The sequence below is a fragment of the Lycium barbarum genome, chromosome 11 (assembly GCF_019175385.1).
Source record: "Lycium barbarum isolate Lr01 chromosome 11, ASM1917538v2, whole genome shotgun sequence".
Classification (NCBI taxonomy): Eukaryota; Viridiplantae; Streptophyta; class Magnoliopsida; order Solanales; family Solanaceae; genus Lycium; species Lycium barbarum.
In genome coordinates this window covers 10019464-10036584 of record NC_083347.1, presented here as the reverse complement: position 1 = coordinate 10036584, position 17121 = coordinate 10019464, and the positions used below count along the sequence as shown (strand labels likewise).

Sequence of the window (17121 nt, the reverse complement as noted above, 5' to 3'; positions counted from 1 at the left end):
CTTTCGAAATGCTCGCCGATGCTTTCATAAAAGCTCACGTCGGTGCCAAAAAGGTGCAGGCCCGCAAGGCAGATATTTTCCGTATAGCCCAAAAAGACGATAAGTTATTGCGTGAGTTTGTCAACCGAATCCAAAGAGAACGAATGGAGCTCCCTCCGGTTCCGGAGGAATGGGTTGCACAAGCTTTCACAAAGGGGCTCAATCCTCGGAGCTCGACGGCTTCGTTCAAATTGAAGGAAAACTTGCTGGAATACGAGGCTGTGACCTGAGCGGATGTCCATAACAGATACGAGTCAAAGATTCGGGTGGAGGATGACCAACTCGAGCTTTCCCCGGGGCCCGTAAATATGAACAACAGTTTGGAGAGACCAAGGAAGAATTACGAACCGGAGGCCAGATCATCGAAGGAAAGGTATCGGCCATACTCTCATTCGGTAAAACCAAGCTTCAGGTCGGAAAAGTCAAGGGTTGGCCCGAGCCATTTCTCCGGTTGGGGTGATAAACGGGTCGAGCGCCCATCGAACAGTCGAGGTCTCTCATTCAGGAGTGATGCCGGAAGCTTGGCCGGCAACAAAGACTTGGCGAGGATATCGGAGTACAACTTCAACGTCAACACTTCGGACCTCGTCTCGACTATTGGCTGTATCGCGGATGTAAGATGGCCGAGACCACTAAGGTCAGACCCGGGCCAACGGGACCCGAACGTGATGTGTGAATATCATGGAACCCATGGGCACATAACTGAAGATTGTCGCCAGTTAAGAGAGGAGGTAGCTCGGTTACTGAAGAATGGCCATCTCCGAGAATTGCTAAGTGAATGAGCCAAAAGTCATTACAAGGAAAGGGAGACTCATAAAAGGGCCGAGCCGGTAGAGCCTCAGCATATAATCAACATGATAATCGGGGGTACCGATACCCCACGAGGGCCGGTGATGAAACGAACCAAGGTTTCTATTGTGCGTGAGAAGCATAGCCGGGATTATATATCTGAGGGTTCCATCTCTTTCAGCAACGAGGACGCAGAAGGCATCATTCAACCACACAATGATGCATTGGTAATCTCTATCCTGATTTTTAAAACTCAAATTAAACGTATTTTGATTGACCCAGGTAGCTCGGCCAATATCATCCGGTGGTGAGTGGTCGAACAGCTAAGGCTACTCGATCAGATCGTACCGGTAGCCCGGGTACTCAGCGGGTTCAACATGGCGAGCGAAACCACAAAAGGGGAGATCTCATTGCCGGTAAACATCGATGGCACTATCCAGCAAACGGTGTTCTATGTAATCGAAGGAGACATGAAGTATAATGCATTGCTGGGTAGACCTTGGATACATAGCATGAGGGCCGTGCCGTCAACATTGCATCAACTGCTGAAATTCCCGACCCCGGAGGGGATATAAACCATCCGAGGTGAACAACCCGCTGCAAGGGAGATGTTCACGGTCGAGGAAGCGACACCTCAGCCTAAAAAATCGGATCAAAATGAAGAAGATTCAACCGGGGGAAAGGACACCAAATAGCAATCAAAGCACACGGGGTATGAAGAGGATGATTTTGGTGTACCCAGATCATTCGTCATGCCGGATGACTCGGATGCGACCAAGTCAACAGTTGAGGAGTTAGAGCAGATCTCCTTGTCCGAATGTCTACAGGACAGAAAGGTATACCTGGGCACGGGGTTAACCTCGGAGCTCAGGAACAACTTCATTAAATTTCTTATAACTAATGCTGATTGCTTCGCATGGTCCCATATAGATATGACAGGTGTGCCACCAGAAGTGACAACTCACAAACTCAGCTTAGACGGGACGTTTCCCTCGGTAAAGCAAAAGAGAAGGCCCATGGCCGAGGCAGAACACGCCTTCGTAAAGGACGAGGTAACGAAGCTTTTAAAAATAGGCCCTATTCGGGAGGTAAAATACCCGGATTGGCTATCTAACGTAGTAGTGGTGCCGAAAAAAGGTAATAAATTTCGAATGTGCGTTGATTATAAGGATCTAAACAAAACATGCCCGAAGGATTCATTTCCGTTGCCTCACATCAATAGAATGATCGATGTGACGGCCGGGCATGAGATGTTAAGTTTTCTTGATGCCTACTCCGGGTATAACCAAATCGGGATGCACCCGGAGGATCAAGAGAAAACATCCTTTGTTACCCGATGTGAGACTTACTGTTACAATGTCATGCCTTTTAGATTAAAAAATGCTGGTGCAACTTACCAACGCCTAGTTAATGGGATGTTCGAAGAACAAATAGGGAAAACAATTGAAGTTTATATTGACGACATGGTGGTCAAGTCCCTGGAAACAGAGGACCATTTAAAGAATTTGCAGGAAACCTTTGATGTACTCCGCAAGTACAACATGAAGCTCAACCCGAAAAAATGTGCCTTCGGTGTCCAGTCTGGCAAATTTTTGGGTTTCATGGTGTCAAACCGGGGGATTTAAATCAACCCAGACAAGATCAAGGCCAACGAAGATATTGAGGTGGTGAATAACATCAAAGGAGTGCAGAGGCTCACCGGAAGGATAGCGGCGCTGAGTTGTTTCATATCAAGGTCCTCAGACAAGAGTCACCGCTTCTTCTCCTTACTGAGAAAGAAGAACGACTTCGTTTGGACACCGGAGTGTCAAAGAGCTTTACAAGAATTAAAAATATACTTGTCCAGCCCACCACTGTTGCACACACCAAAAGCGGATGAGCAGTTTTTTCTCTACCTTCTTGTCTCCGAGGTAGCGGTAAGTGGCATTTTGATCCGAGAAGAATCAGGTACGCAATTCCCTATTTATTATGTAAGTAGAACTTTGGGGGATGCGGAGACCCGTTATCTCCACTTGGAAAAATTGGCATTGGCCCTGGTAAGTGCTTCTAGAAAGCTCAAGCCTTACTTTCAATGCCATCCGATATGTGTAGTGACTACTTACCCCTTAAAAAACATCATGCACAAACCGGAATTATCGGGTAGACTAACTAAATGGGCCGTAGAAATTAGCGGATGTGATATCGAATACAAGCCTCGGACGGCCATCAAGTCCCAGGTCTTGGCCAATTTTGTGGTGGACTTCACCCCGGCTATGGTCCCCGAGGTTGAGAAAGAGCTTCTGCTAACCTCGGGGAAAGCTTTGGGTATTTGGTCGCTACACACGGACGGAGCCTCGAACCTCAAAGGTTCCGGGCTAGGAATCGTCCTTAGAACCCCGGCCGGGGATGCCGTTCGTCAATCCATTAGAACTGTTAAATTGACTAACAATGAAGCCGAGTATGAGGCTATGATTGCAGGTTTAGAATTAGCCCGGAGTGTCGGGGCCAAAATAATCGAGGCAAAATGCGATTCTCTTTTGGTCGTTAACCAGGTGAACGACGTCTTCGAGGTTAAGGACGAACGGATGCAGAGGTATCTGGAAAAAATCCAAGTGATACTACACCGGTTTGAAGAATGAACCATGCAGCATGTGCCGAGGGAGCAGAACAGCGAAGCCGATGCATTGGCCAATTTGGGATCTTCGGTCGAAGGGAAGAAATCAACCCCGGAACTACGGTGCACTTGCTGAATACGGCGATAGAAAACGGACATGCCGAAATAAACACAATGGGTTTAACTTGGGATTGGCGCAACAAATACGTCGACTACTTGAGAGATGGAAAGCTTCCGAGTGACCTAAAAGAATCACGATCACTAAGGACAAAAGCTGCGCGTTTCTGCTTGGTAGACGGCCAATTGTATCGATGGTCTTTCTTCGGACCCCTGGCCAAGTGTTTGGGTCCCGGAGAAACGAAATATGTTTTAAAAGAAGTGCACAAGGGGACCTGCGGCAACCACTCCGGAGCAGAAGCCTTGGTCCGAAAAATTATCAAAGCTGGCTATTACTGGAACCGGATGGAGGACGATTCAAAGAATTTCATCCGGAAATGTGACGGGTGTCAGAGACATGCTCCGATGATTCATCAGCCCGGGGAGTTACTGCATTCGGTGGTGTCACCTTGGCCTTTCATGAAGTGGGGAATGGACATTGTTGATCCATTGCCATGGGCACCAGGTAAAGCCCGATTTATTTTGTTTATGACTGACTATTTCTCCAAATAGATTGAAGCACAGGCTTTCGAAAAAAATTAGAGAAAAAGAGGTCATTGACTTTATATGGGACCACATTATCTGTCGTTTCGGCATCCCTGCCGAGATAACTTGTGATAATGGTCCTCAGTTCGTGGGCGGCAAAGTCAACGATTTCCTCGAAGAGTTGAAGATCAAGAAAATTGTATCAACTCCATATCACCCGTGTGCGAACGGACAGGCGGAATCCACGAACAAAACAATAATCCAAAATCTGAGGAAAAGACTTGAAGCATCAAAGCATCACTGGAGGAAGTATTACCGGAGGTATTGTGGGCTTATAGAACCACATCGAAATCAAGCACGGGAGATACTCCTTTCTCGTTGGTCTACGGGGCCGAAGCCCTCATTCCCGTAGAAGTTGGTGAACTGAGTCTCTGGTTCAACTATACCACCGAGGAGTCAAACGAGGAGGCCATGGCCGTAAAACTCGACCTCACGGATGAACTTCGCGAAAATGGGTTGGTCCGTATTGCAGCCCAGAAACAGAGAATGGAAAGGTACTACAATCGGAGAGCCAATTTTCGACGTTTCCAAGTTGGGGACTTGGTGCTTCGAAAAGTTACCTTGAACACCAAGAATCCCAACGAAGGAAAACTGGGTCCAAACTGGGAAGGACTGTACAAGATAACCGAGGTAACGGGCAAAGGATCGTACCAGTTGGAATCCACGGACGGGCAACGGTTGCGCAATAACTAGAATGTGGCTCATTTGAAAAGATACTACTGCTAAGGTATGGACTCCCCGTGTTTTTCTATTAACCTTTCTTTTTTGCAGGCAGTCAAGTACCGGATAAAGTTAGAATCTAGGTCTGAAAACACGTGTTGCACTCTTTTCCTTAGTACGGTTTTGTCTTAAAATGAGTTTTCCGGCAAGGTTTTTAATGAGGCAACAAGTACAACGTGTTACTCGACGAAGACAAGGACAAACGCCCGGAAACCCAGGGTCACACCCTATAAATGGAGACTTAATAGCGCTTACCCGATCTTGCAGCTCGAATAAACGCTAGGGGACTATTATACCCACATCGAAGTTTACCCCGGTTAGCGAAAATCGGAGGAGCTCAACAAACCAAAATCGGACCTTTTATATTAGGTTTCGATGTAAGGACCAAACGATCAGAATGAATCGTGTCCACTCAGTATTTGCTACGGCAAAACCAAGAAACGGACCTTCTGCATTAACTTTCGATGTAAGGAGCAAACAATCAGAATGAATCGTGTCCATTTAGTATTTGCTACGGCAAAAGCAGAAGGAAACAAAATTCTCATGTCATGTACAAATACTTGTAATAAAAAAATTATCGAAAGTTCGGATGGCGATATCTCAGATGTTTTCTTGTTAAAACGCCCTACCCCAATGATTATCGCCGTATTTCGGCATAACTTCATTCATATACTCTATTCCGGGCACTACGGTCGAAATTCGACAAAGGCAACAAGGTCACACTGAACCGAGCCAAAATCTCTAAACTCCCTCGAACGGGGACTGTTACATAATATTTAGCTATGGCTGGGATTCAGATGTCCTAAACAATAGCCGAAAAATACCGGCCCTAAAAATACCTATCTTGATTCGGAGACGTCTGAATTCACAATGCATTAGATAAGTCCCAAGGGCAAAAAACTCCATCAAATTCCCGGACAAAATGTACCGGATGAAGAGCAAAATGACTCCTTAAAACGGACCGACAATTCGGGCAAAAGTCATAACAAACATTCAAACAAAATAAAGAAAATCAAGAAAAATGCATGTTCCATTCATACAAAGGTTTTTTACATCGAAAACCCTACAAAGGCAAAAAAAAAAAAACAAAGTTAAGTACAGGCCCTAGTCTATCCGGTATGGCTGGATTCGGAGTGTTCGAACACTGTCCGCTCGGAGTCGACGGATTCAGCCCCGGGGGCTCTCTTACCCTCTTCCTCGACCCTTTTAGCTTCAAGTATCAGGGCTGGAAGATCCACAAAGCCATGCTCGGCTTGCTCAAGGGTGATCCTCCGAGACTTCCACTTTTCATACTCCGCAGCAATAGTAGTATGAGCCTCGGCGGCCTCCACGCTCTTTAGAGCTTCTTCCAAATCGGCCTTGGCCTGGACTAGATTTGCCACCAGAACATCCCGATCTTCTTCGAGGACCTTTTGCATTTGAGTGGCCGATTCGAGCTCGGTCTTGAGAAGGTCATTAGCATCAATCGTCCCCTCGAGCTCGGTTTTTAGCTCATCACATATCCGGGCCCTGTTCTCTGCTTTCTCCTCAAACACCCTCATCCGCTCTTGGTACCGGTCACTCTCAGATTCGAGCAGCCGATGCTTCTCGGCCATTCTCGTAGCATCGGACTTCACCGAATCCAGCTCCTCCCGGAGTTGAGAGATGGTGGTTTTGAACTCACCAAGCCTTGAGGAAAAACGAGCGTTGTCTCGGCTAAGGCCGATCTTGTCCGCTTCGAGAAGCCGGTTATATTCGATCATCTCGGCCAGCTCACCCTTTAATCGACTGTTTTCGGCCTTTGTTGCATCGAGCTTGGTTTGGAGGTTGGAAAGAGTAACTGCTCGGTTCAAATCATCCTCCTTCACCCGCAGAAGGTGCAGAAATTTTTCCGTTTCCCGACCTTGGGCATCCAATTGGCCCTTGAGATCGTCCACCTCTTGCCGGGCACGAACGAAGGCTTCGTTAACAAGCACCACACTCTGTAAATGAAGCAAGTTAAAAACTTGAATAAACAAGATTAAAATTCTCAATGAAATTATGCAAGGATGGCTGATAAACTTACTCGATTGCCCACGTGCATACCCTCGTTAATGAGACACTGCCAAGGGACTCCGTTCATCTTTCGTTTGTCCGAGACAAGGGGCCTCAGGTAGCTCGCCACACCCACCGGGCGAGAAAGAAAGCTGCACGGACCAACATCCGTGGGGACTTCGGTCTCAGGGACCGGCTCAGTCCTTTGACCGGCTTCGGCAGCAGGTGCCTTCCCAAATCTTTATGTCCTTTGCAGAGGGGTTTCTTCGGAAGAAGCATCACCTGAAATATCAACGAATTCAATCGACCTTAGAGGAGTTGGGTAATGAATTTCTTCCCCACCTGTGTATAATGCCGAGCTGAAGGTCCTTCCCCGGCTGAAGGAAGTGATGAAACGATGATTCCCTCCCCCGGAATGGAAGCCACGGAAGGGGCCACACTGATCCTCCGAACTAGGAGCCCGGGTTCTGCTTCATCCCTTAAAGTCCTAACGACGCTCCTCGCCCTTTTCTTCGGTTTCTGTCCTTTGTCCGAGGACTTTTTTCTTTTGTTGGTAGCGGCAAGGATACAGGATACACCCGCTGAGTCGAAATCGGGTGCCAACGTAGCGGGTTCAGCTACTGATTCCGGTCTCGGATCCACCGAACCCTTGGGCAAACCTGAAAGCCGAAGATGTTACACAAAGGAAAGGTGGAAAAATATCATGAACACCAATAGAAGAAAAGTATTACCGTGGTTTTGAGCAATCCATCGGCCACGAGAAAGGAGTCCTCATGTCCGAACGTCGTAGGTATGGTGGCTGAGGAGAGCAGTAACCCATTCGTTGAGATTCCGGACAGCCGGAGGTATCTAACCCACGACTATTATAAATAAGAGGACAAGTAGTGAGAATGTGGAAGAACTGGAGTTTGACAAAACATTCAAAAGCAATTATTAGAAGAATTGGGACTTACGATTATCATTCCACCGCTCCGGGAAAGGCATGTTACTGGCCGGAATAATGTCCTCGGTCCTCACTCGGACATAACGCTCCAACCATCCCTGGTCTCTGTCTTCATCCATTTTTGAAAAAATCAGATTCCGATTGCGCTTTGCGAGTTTTATTACACCACCCCGGAACAACCTCAGGGAGTATAGCCGTATGAAATGGGCCAGCATGAACTCCTTTTTCATATTATTGGCCAACAGCCGGAGGCAAGCCACAATCCTCCAAACTATCGGACCAATCTGGGCCAGGGTAACGTTGTAAGTCCGGCACATATCTAAAATGATCGGATCAATCGGGGGGTCGAGCTTGAGGGTGAAAGGATAAGTATAAACGTATAAAAAGCCCTCCCGATGGTCGGTGACTGACTCATTTGGTCCGGGGGCGAAAACGTGAACCGAACGGTTATCCCATCCGTAATCGGTCCGGACTAAATCGAGTTTATCCTCAGTAATGGACAAGGGATACCGCCTTACGTCAAACCCTCTATCGGAGACCAGAGAAGGTTTCTCGACCTCGAAATCTTTGTTGTAATTCGGTTTGGCCGGTACAATGTCTGAAGCAGTAGGTTCGAAGGTGACCTTCCCCTTGGGTTGAGAGGTTGGCTCGGTTTCTTGAGAAGAAACCGAGGGAACGTCATGGGAGGTGGTTTCGGTGTTGGCAGACATTTGAAAATATGGAAAAGAGAAATTGGGTGAATTCGAAAAAGAAGTTAAAAAGTGGAGTAAGGGAGCAGTTAAAGAATTCAAAAATGGCAAAGAACGAGAGGAAGAAGCAGCAGCACACTCAACAAAAATGGCTAAGTGAAAAAGTTAGCAAAACTGTTTCCGTTCACGTAATGTCAGCAGTGAATCAAACAAGAAATACAAGTTAGAAGATGATGAAATGAAGAGAAATGAAAAGAAGAAGAACAAAATGGAAAGATGAAGTGAAGGACTGGAAATGGAGAATGAAGTAGGTCGTAAAATGAACAAATGAAGTTGATGAAGACGTTATATAGACATGAATCGAGGCGGTTACAGATCCCAGCCAACCGGGGAGTGCCACGTGTCCCATAATTAATAAGAAGTGACTTCAAACGACGTGCGTGACGGCGGTTGTCAGTGCTGACCATCCCGGATAAGACACGTGGCCGATGACAAAGGGACGTGACGCAACTGTTCACGCCAAAATGAAAAGATAACGACGTTCAAATGGAACCACCGATTTCTTGATTCATCCATTTCCCGTTACTCCAGTAAAACTACGGTCCGGAAAGTGTGGGGACTATATGTATATAGTAAAAATATAAATCCCTCCCTCTTAACATCTGATTTTGGTCCGGATTTATTGTATTCCTCTTTAGATTTGTTCAATCAAACAGTACCATATATTATTAAATATACACATTCGTTGCAAACCATCAATTACTATTCAGATTATTCGTAGCTGAACCTAGTCCATTTCCTTTTAATCAAAATAGGTCAAAGCTCAACCACATATCCTATACCTCATTTATAAATTCAATTGATTATCCAAATTCGGGGTAAACAATTTGATGGCCGGAATACTTGTGAAGGCTAAGAGTCAACAGTTTGGGTAGAACGCTGTTATTAATGCAGAATTCGATCATGAGTGCTTACCAAATTTATTCTGAGAAACAAAAAAATAGCAGGCCGTTCTTATTTTGATGCCATGAAGGGTTCGAATAAGTGTCCCATAGAGACGCATTACCCACGGCTCAAGGAAAGGACTCAAAAAACCTCTCAACAGATGCACGTGGGTAATTCTTTTAGACTCTTTAAGTTCAACTACTGAATGCCTTTCTTTAATATACATTTCGAAAAAGGTTCAATACCCTCATCTACTTTCAACTGAATGTTTTGTTCAATATATAATTTCGTAACAGTTCAAACGCCCTAATCCAATTGTAGAGTTGTGCCGTTGTGGATAAAATGGAAAAAACGCCCTTGAATAATTATGAACGTTCAATTGTATAAATGTACATTTACAAAGTTCGACAATAATGTCTATAAATATTGATTAAATTTTAGTGATTTGGAGTTTAGACGATATTACATATTCAACTTCTCAATAATTTGTATACTTCCTTGGTTAGTGATGTGTTTATTTCCTGTAAACCCTCCAGAAGGTATAATCTTTAATCACATAGCCTATTAATTCTAAAACTAAAAAGATTCAATGGTTTCAGGTGGAACAATGAGATGCCTTCAACTATAACCAAATAAATAGATATGATATCCATTGTTGGTCTTGGAATGGTAATGTTTAGTCTTGGTATGTTTATCATGGCTAACATTCATAAATGATAGGTCTGTAAATTGTTGGTTGTCCTTTGCATTTATTGTAAAATGTTGGCTGTTGGAACTGAATTTACTAATAAAATGACAGGTATGTTTGTGTCATGGCAGTTGCCTTCTATCTGACTTTGAGGTGTTTGCATATTGCAATTTTCCAGGTAAAGGAACCTGTTACGGTTCGCTTTTACGCGGGTAAGACATAAAAGTTACTACGAGGTTGTTGGTGCTCTAATTGGATTTAGTATTTTTAGAGTTGCCACCTAATTTATTATGGAAAACTAGGAAAATCGGGTTTAAAGATCTTTTCAAAATAAGTAAAAATCTTTTTGGACCAAAATTCGAGGTAAGGATTCTGGTGATCCCTAGGGAAGGTTTTACGCACCCTAGTATTAAAGATCCGTAGAATATAGTTGCCTACGAGCTTCAATGTGTGATTTAACTGTATTTATTTGTTTAAAAATGTTTAACTTTCAGCAAAAATTCAGCAAAAAGTTCCCTTAAAAGGGGTTTTTGGGTTAGAAAATCCACGTAAGTGTTCAACTCACCTTATTGCCAGACTAGGACACATCAGGGATTTCTCCCGAATAGAGTCGCTACTGTTCTAGTCCTAATAAGATGAGTTTAGTTCTTATAGGTTTTTATTTTTATATACGAAAATATGGAGTATTCTCCTATATATATATATATATACACATTACTATTATATTATATATAAGAGAGAACATAAGGACTTTTGTAGTCCTCACAAAATTTTCCCAATAAATATTAAACTCTTCAATTAATTACTTTTAGGTCCTAATCTTATTTTTTAAAGTCAAATTTATTTTTTGTTCTTATGACCTACTTTTTAAAAGCTGTCGAACATTCTTTCGTATTTACCTGTTTTCTATCAGGTATTCGGTACCCATTGGAGCTCGCCTAATCCAGATTCGTGTAGCATAGGGCCCAATTGGGGGAGCGCTCCCTACCCAAAAAAAAAATTCCCAGGCTCGACCTCGAAACCCCTTGTTAAGGAAAGAACAACCCCATCCGCTGCACTTTATTTTCCCTATTGCTTTCTTATATTGATCTTATCTATTAACCCAAAAAATTATCATTTCTTCGCTAGATATTCTTGCTTCTTGTTGCTCTTCATTTTCATTTGTTGCTTATTATAGATTTTTACATGTAAGCATTTCTTTTACTTTATATTTATACTCTAATGAGCTCATATGTGTTTACCAAGATTAGTACAAAAATAATTTTCAGATAGTCTTAAAAATTATTAAATGATGCCATATAATGTTAAAATAAAGACAACATTATTAGTTAAGATTGAGTTATCTTTAAAATCTCTTATTTGGTTAACTAAAATTAATCTTTTAAACAAAAAATGAGTTTGAAGTAGGGCAGAATTAGAGTCTCAGCTACCGATTTGGTCGGATTCGGTAGCACTTTGGTCCAAATTCTGTATTTGTCTTAAAAGTTCATTAAATATGTGCAAATTATTAATTTAGAAATAAATAACTTAAAAAATTAGGATTCGAAGCTCATATATTTCAAATTATGGCTCCGCATTTAATTTGGAGTAAATAATTTCATCAAAATGAAAGTTAAGATATTATTGGAGTGAAATGAAAGTTTTGATTTTATATATTGAAAATATACTTATTTGAAGTTTAATTATTATCAACATAAAATTTATTTCTTTAATTAAAATATTACTTTTTATATCTGGAGTTGGGCCCGGGCTTAGCACGGGCCTGGTGAAACTAGTATATATATATATATATATATATATATATAAGAAAAAAGGAAGATCTTATTAAGTCCAAGGTTTATCATTTTTTCTTGAAGCCCATAAGGTCAAACCGTATCTCAAGTCTAAAGTCCCTCATATCTCAATTTGGCCAAAAACAGGCTTCTTATTTCAGTCCAAAAAAGTTTTAGGCATTTAGCCCAACGGTCAAAACGTTTGAGTCGAAAAGAGTCCATTTCCATAAACTCGAATTTCTCAACCTTCCATTTTCCAAGATTTAGGCCATTTCCAGAATTTTGCCCAAATATTTAAAATGTCTCAAGACTAGTTTGCCATCAAAATAATCCTCAAGCCACATTTTTCATTTTTTTCCATCCAAATTCATTTTCTGTTTCATTCCTTAACTCATCATCATACTTACAAATAATCAAAGCCGACGGGCTTAAGGCCCAAAACCATTTCCACCTCTTTCAAGTAAATCGTTTCCAGATTTTGCCAAAGGCCCAAAACATTCTACTTAGTCATTTGAGAAAAACATTTAGTTTACTCCAAAAAAATCATTGAGTTAATTGTTAAACTTAGCAAAATTAGATTGAGCACCAATTTTGGTCATGCAAAGCTAGAATTAACCGAGTTTGAAACTATTTTGAGCGACTTTCCTAAATACTAAGTGTTTTACTAAGTTCTACATCCATATGGGTTTCAATATACTACACATCTGTTTCAAATATACACATACAAAATACATATGAAACAAGAGAAGAGAGAGAGAAAGTAAATTTTAACTAATGGGTCTACCCAAACCTATTAGTGTCATTTTTACTCATGGCTGGGCGTTCAATGTATTAGCTTCCACTATCACCCATCAGACTAGATCAAGAAAGAGTGTTGGGCCTCAAACCTAACAAGGTTCAATGCAGAGGAGGCCCAAATGGCTCGGGGCATTTCACATGCATCATAAAATAATAAGGATTAGAGGTTGTTTATACTGAGTAGAAGAGAAAAAAAAGGGAATATATATAATTCGTGTCCACAAACAAACAAGACATAAAAGAACGAACAAACCCTAATTTAAATTATACGAAGCAAACAGAACCCAAATTTTAATCTTCAATAATAAGCGTAAATAAATGGCCCAAGATATAAAGAAACAGATCATTGCTAAATGAGGCCTAGTATAAATAAAAATGTTGATTTAATACAAGCTCATATGGCTACACTTAGAGAAGGGTTAGAAATGGCCCAACACTTAGTAAGGGGTAGAAATGGCCCAACACTTAGTATAATAAAACAGACTTCAAGATTTGTTTATGAGGTATACGAAATATACTTCTCTGTATACATCATGATGTAAACAAGTCATGTATATTTCGTATACATTCAATCCCCAACAAGTATATCAGCAACAAAACAAAGGAAAATGAGTGGGATTTCCATGGCAATTAACCCAGCAAAGGCAACACTTAACAATTTTAAATGCACAGTTTAGATTGAAAGGGAAAGCTATAGATTTCTATACTTTTTGAGGTGAAAACTTAACTTTAAAGGATGGTTTAAACAAAAATGACTTATCTTAGCATATTAATCCCTTTTAATTAACCAAGAGGGTCCCATAATGTATGATTTCATATAGGGGAACCCCAACAACCAAAATGGAAAAGGACTACTAAATTTGGCTAGAAACTCTAAGTCTTGTTCCCTCCTTTCTTAGTCCTAGGTAAGTCACACCTGTAACCCTTCATACTTTAAGTGACATACCTCTTGTTTAACATCCTTTAAATCCTATTTTGTTTTTACTCAAGTGTAAACAGACTTGACTATGTTCAAACTTAGTGTGGAGCAGACAACAAGCAGATTCTCAAGGAAAAATTACATAAAAGTTTAAACAAGAAATGGCCTGGATATTTTGACTGATCACCAGTAAATGCAAACAAAAGCTCATCCCCAATACTTGACAAAGTGAGACAGGACATTAGTCTTATTTTTAGATAGTCCAGATTCCAAAGGAAAACAATAGTGCATTGTCGGTTTACAAGCTATAATCAAGATGTTTACTAATAAATAGAGGAAAAGACACTAGTGAAATACACACACAAGAGATACAATCAATAAGCAACAAGTTTGTAGTTAATTAGATGAAATAGGTATGGCATCTTTTAAGCAAAATTATAAGCTCAACCCAGAGAACATGATTTTATTCACACACAGAGGTCTTCTACAAACCATAATGCATCAGATTTGAATGAGACAAGTATGGTCTAAATAGTCCTAAATAATCAACCAAAATATGTGAGCATGGTTAAAAAGGGATTATGAGTCAATCAACCTCAACATATTTAACAAAATGTGAGTCACATTATCTTTAAGCAGGTAATCCCTTTTGACATGATCAAAGAGGTAAGATTTAATCTAAAAAGGGGTGAGCAACTAGATATGATCAACAAAAATTATAAATTCCTGATCCTAACTAAGCACATGACAAGATTATCAAGAACTATCAACACCTAGTCCTAGTAAAGCATATAGGTACGATTTAGTAAAACTCCTATTTCTAATGCTATCTAAAAAAAAAGGATAGGGATAAGTTATTTATTTTAAACTAAATAACTAAACATGACTTAACCACATGAATAAGCTAAAACAATTACAGGACATAACCAATAAATATAAGCAAATCCTCAATTGAGCAATATTAAACTAATTAAATTACCTAAAGCATGATCGCACAACACAAGTAATGATTAACACATAAAGATTAACTAAGGGGAGGCAAAGAATACCTTTTTGATGCGCAACCTTGGTTGAGAATGGACTTGGGAGATTCTATGCTCCTTTTTGCTCCACGCTCAGTCCCAACCACACAAGAACAAGCACAGAACTAGTTTAAAATTTTACTTAACTCAAATAATTTAAAGGTTTTCAAATGTATGAAAAAAAAAACCTTAAGTATTTCGAGTTCAAATGAATATGCAGTGAAGCCTGATATTCGAATGATGTCCAACAATGGGATTTGGGGGTTCATATTTATAGAACCCCAAATTGCAAGCAAAATCCTCATCTCCCCGATGTGGGACAAAGCTAAGTTCTCGTGAATAAGCCTTGTTTTTCAACACATCAAGGGTTGGGATTTACTCACAAAATGCATCAAATGTCATAATCGACCCAAACATGTATCAATCCGTTCATTTCCTCAAGAACCAATGAAAATACAAGATTCAAATCGCATGCAAACAAAATCCATTAAGGATTTTTAGAGCTTTTGATCGTTGATTCGCAAAAAGCAAATAAAAAAAAAATGGAACTATACCGTGTTTGGGTTGGATCTTGGAGGAAACGGGTGTGAAATGGCAGAGCAATAAATGCGCTTGACATTCTCGACCCTGCAAATACTAAAGCAAACACGCGGGCCCTTTATTTTTGCCATTTCTGGCAAGGTATGACGCGAGGAGGGCAAAAGCACATGGGGCGGTGCCGCTGCAGCTTGGATTATCGTAGAATAAGAGGAGCCGTCTTAGGAAATGACTTAACAACAAAGACAGATGCCGCTGCTGCGAGGCGAGGGAGCAACTTTTCTGGTCTTGCCGTGCACTTATTCCCTAAACCTTTTCCTCTCTCTAAAGCCTCGTTTGGCTGGTGATGGCAATAATGCCAAATGACAACGGGGTTGCCCCTTTTTAATTCTCTCTTGGGCCGGGTCTGGTCCTTAACGGACTGGGCCTGGCCATAAAAATAGAATGAAAGAGGGAGGGGGGGGGGGGGGGGGCTAATATTATATACCAATATATATATATATATATATATATATATTGGTATATATATAAAGCCTTTTCCCTTAGTTAAGCAAATGACCATAATTAAGCGGTTCAATGAATTTAAATCCTTTGATTATGGTCGGACACGATTAATCCACTAATTAATTTGAACTAACAAACGTGATTAATTATGCTAATAGACTCAGCATTGCAAACGTGGCCTCATTTGGTCCATTTAAAATAATTGAAGCTAACTTGCAGCAACGACCTTAATTGAATTCAATTATGGTCAAATTTAAATCAATCAAACAATTATAGGCTAAGTTCACAATACTGACCTCAATTATGGAAATTGATTTTCAATTGGGCCCGTATTGGACTATTAATTGATCATTTCAATTGTAGCCACTATTTAGCTATGCAATAAATAATTTATAGCATTTAACCATAATTAAATAATTAATTAATTGTGATTAATTCTAATGAATTGCAAAATTCAAAAGCTGAGGGTGAAAATGGTTAATTTACTTAATTAAATAGATTCGTTGCATTAAACAGAGTAAAATACTTTGCAAATTGTTATTTTAACAGTTTAGACAATTAAGTGAATAATCAAGGAAAATTATCCTCTTCTTGGTTAATTTAGCAAAAGTATACTAATTGCGAAGATACTTAAATTAATTCATAATATTATAGAAATTATTTTGTCAAACAAAATTGGAAAAAATATAGTCTAAATAAATTTTAGAAAATTATTTTGACTTCTAAAAAAAATATTTTCCCCGTTTAATATTCCAAGGACTCGGGTTAATTAAAGCAAATTATGGGAGGTCAAAAATTAGGTGTCAACCGAACCAAAAGGTTCTCCTTTCTCTGTGTGGAGAATAGTTTTGTAAAGTTACAAATGCAAATACGAAAAAAAATAAATTGTCCAACCTTTCACTACTCAAGCTTTCTCATGGTTGTGAAGATACTCTCATATTTTGAGAAGTAACAACTTCTTCAGGTGAAACAAATCAGGAGTGTCACGATTTAAGAGTTAAATTAAAAGAAAAGTTTTTTGGTGGAAACAAACTTATACAAAAAAAAAAATGTTTATCCTTTTCAGATTCTTAGTTGTCGAAAGCGTAGGGTTAATTTAGACAAAATTGGTTTTATGTTTCTTTCTATTGGTTGCTACTGCCTTGGGAGAGATGCCTGGGCAAATTTCTTAATTGATTAATTAACTTAAAATGCAAAAAAGAAATAGTAGACAAGGTCTTAAAATGCAGATGGAACTTATATCAAAGTGCACGTGTTGGATCTGCATATGTGTGAAGCAAAAAGCTTGCTACGGGGTCTTGAGAATTGAACTAATTAGCTACACGAGTGACAAAAATTATTAGTAGCTCCATTATATATAAGACTTAGATGTTCAATGGATCAGTTGATTGATAATCAGTCAATTGTCGGGTTTCATACTTAAACTGATTCCATGTTAAAAATGAGAG

General features: G+C 40.4%; 1 protein-coding gene across 2 annotated transcripts; it reads right to left on the bottom strand.

Moving 5' to 3' along the window:
- Nucleotides 1-5572: 5572 nt before the first annotated feature.
- Nucleotides 5573-15533, bottom strand: LOC132617327 (uncharacterized). 2 transcript variants are annotated; one of them, XM_060332309.1, is made up of 5 exons: nt 7810-15533; nt 7588-7716; nt 7199-7515; nt 6888-7138; nt 5573-6804 (listed from the first exon to the last, which is right to left on the bottom strand). In XM_060332309.1, exons 4-5 carry the CDS (start codon nt 6942-6944, stop codon nt 5953-5955), a joined length of 909 nt encoding a protein of 302 aa, XP_060188292.1. In that variant the 5' UTR covers nt 6945-7138; nt 7199-7515; nt 7588-7716; nt 7810-15533; the 3' UTR covers nt 5573-5952. The 2 variants fall into 2 exon arrangements, with proteins under 2 accessions (XP_060188292.1, XP_060188291.1); XM_060332308.1 differs by having other exon boundaries at nt 6888-7515.
- Nucleotides 15534-17121: the final 1588 nt, after the last annotated feature.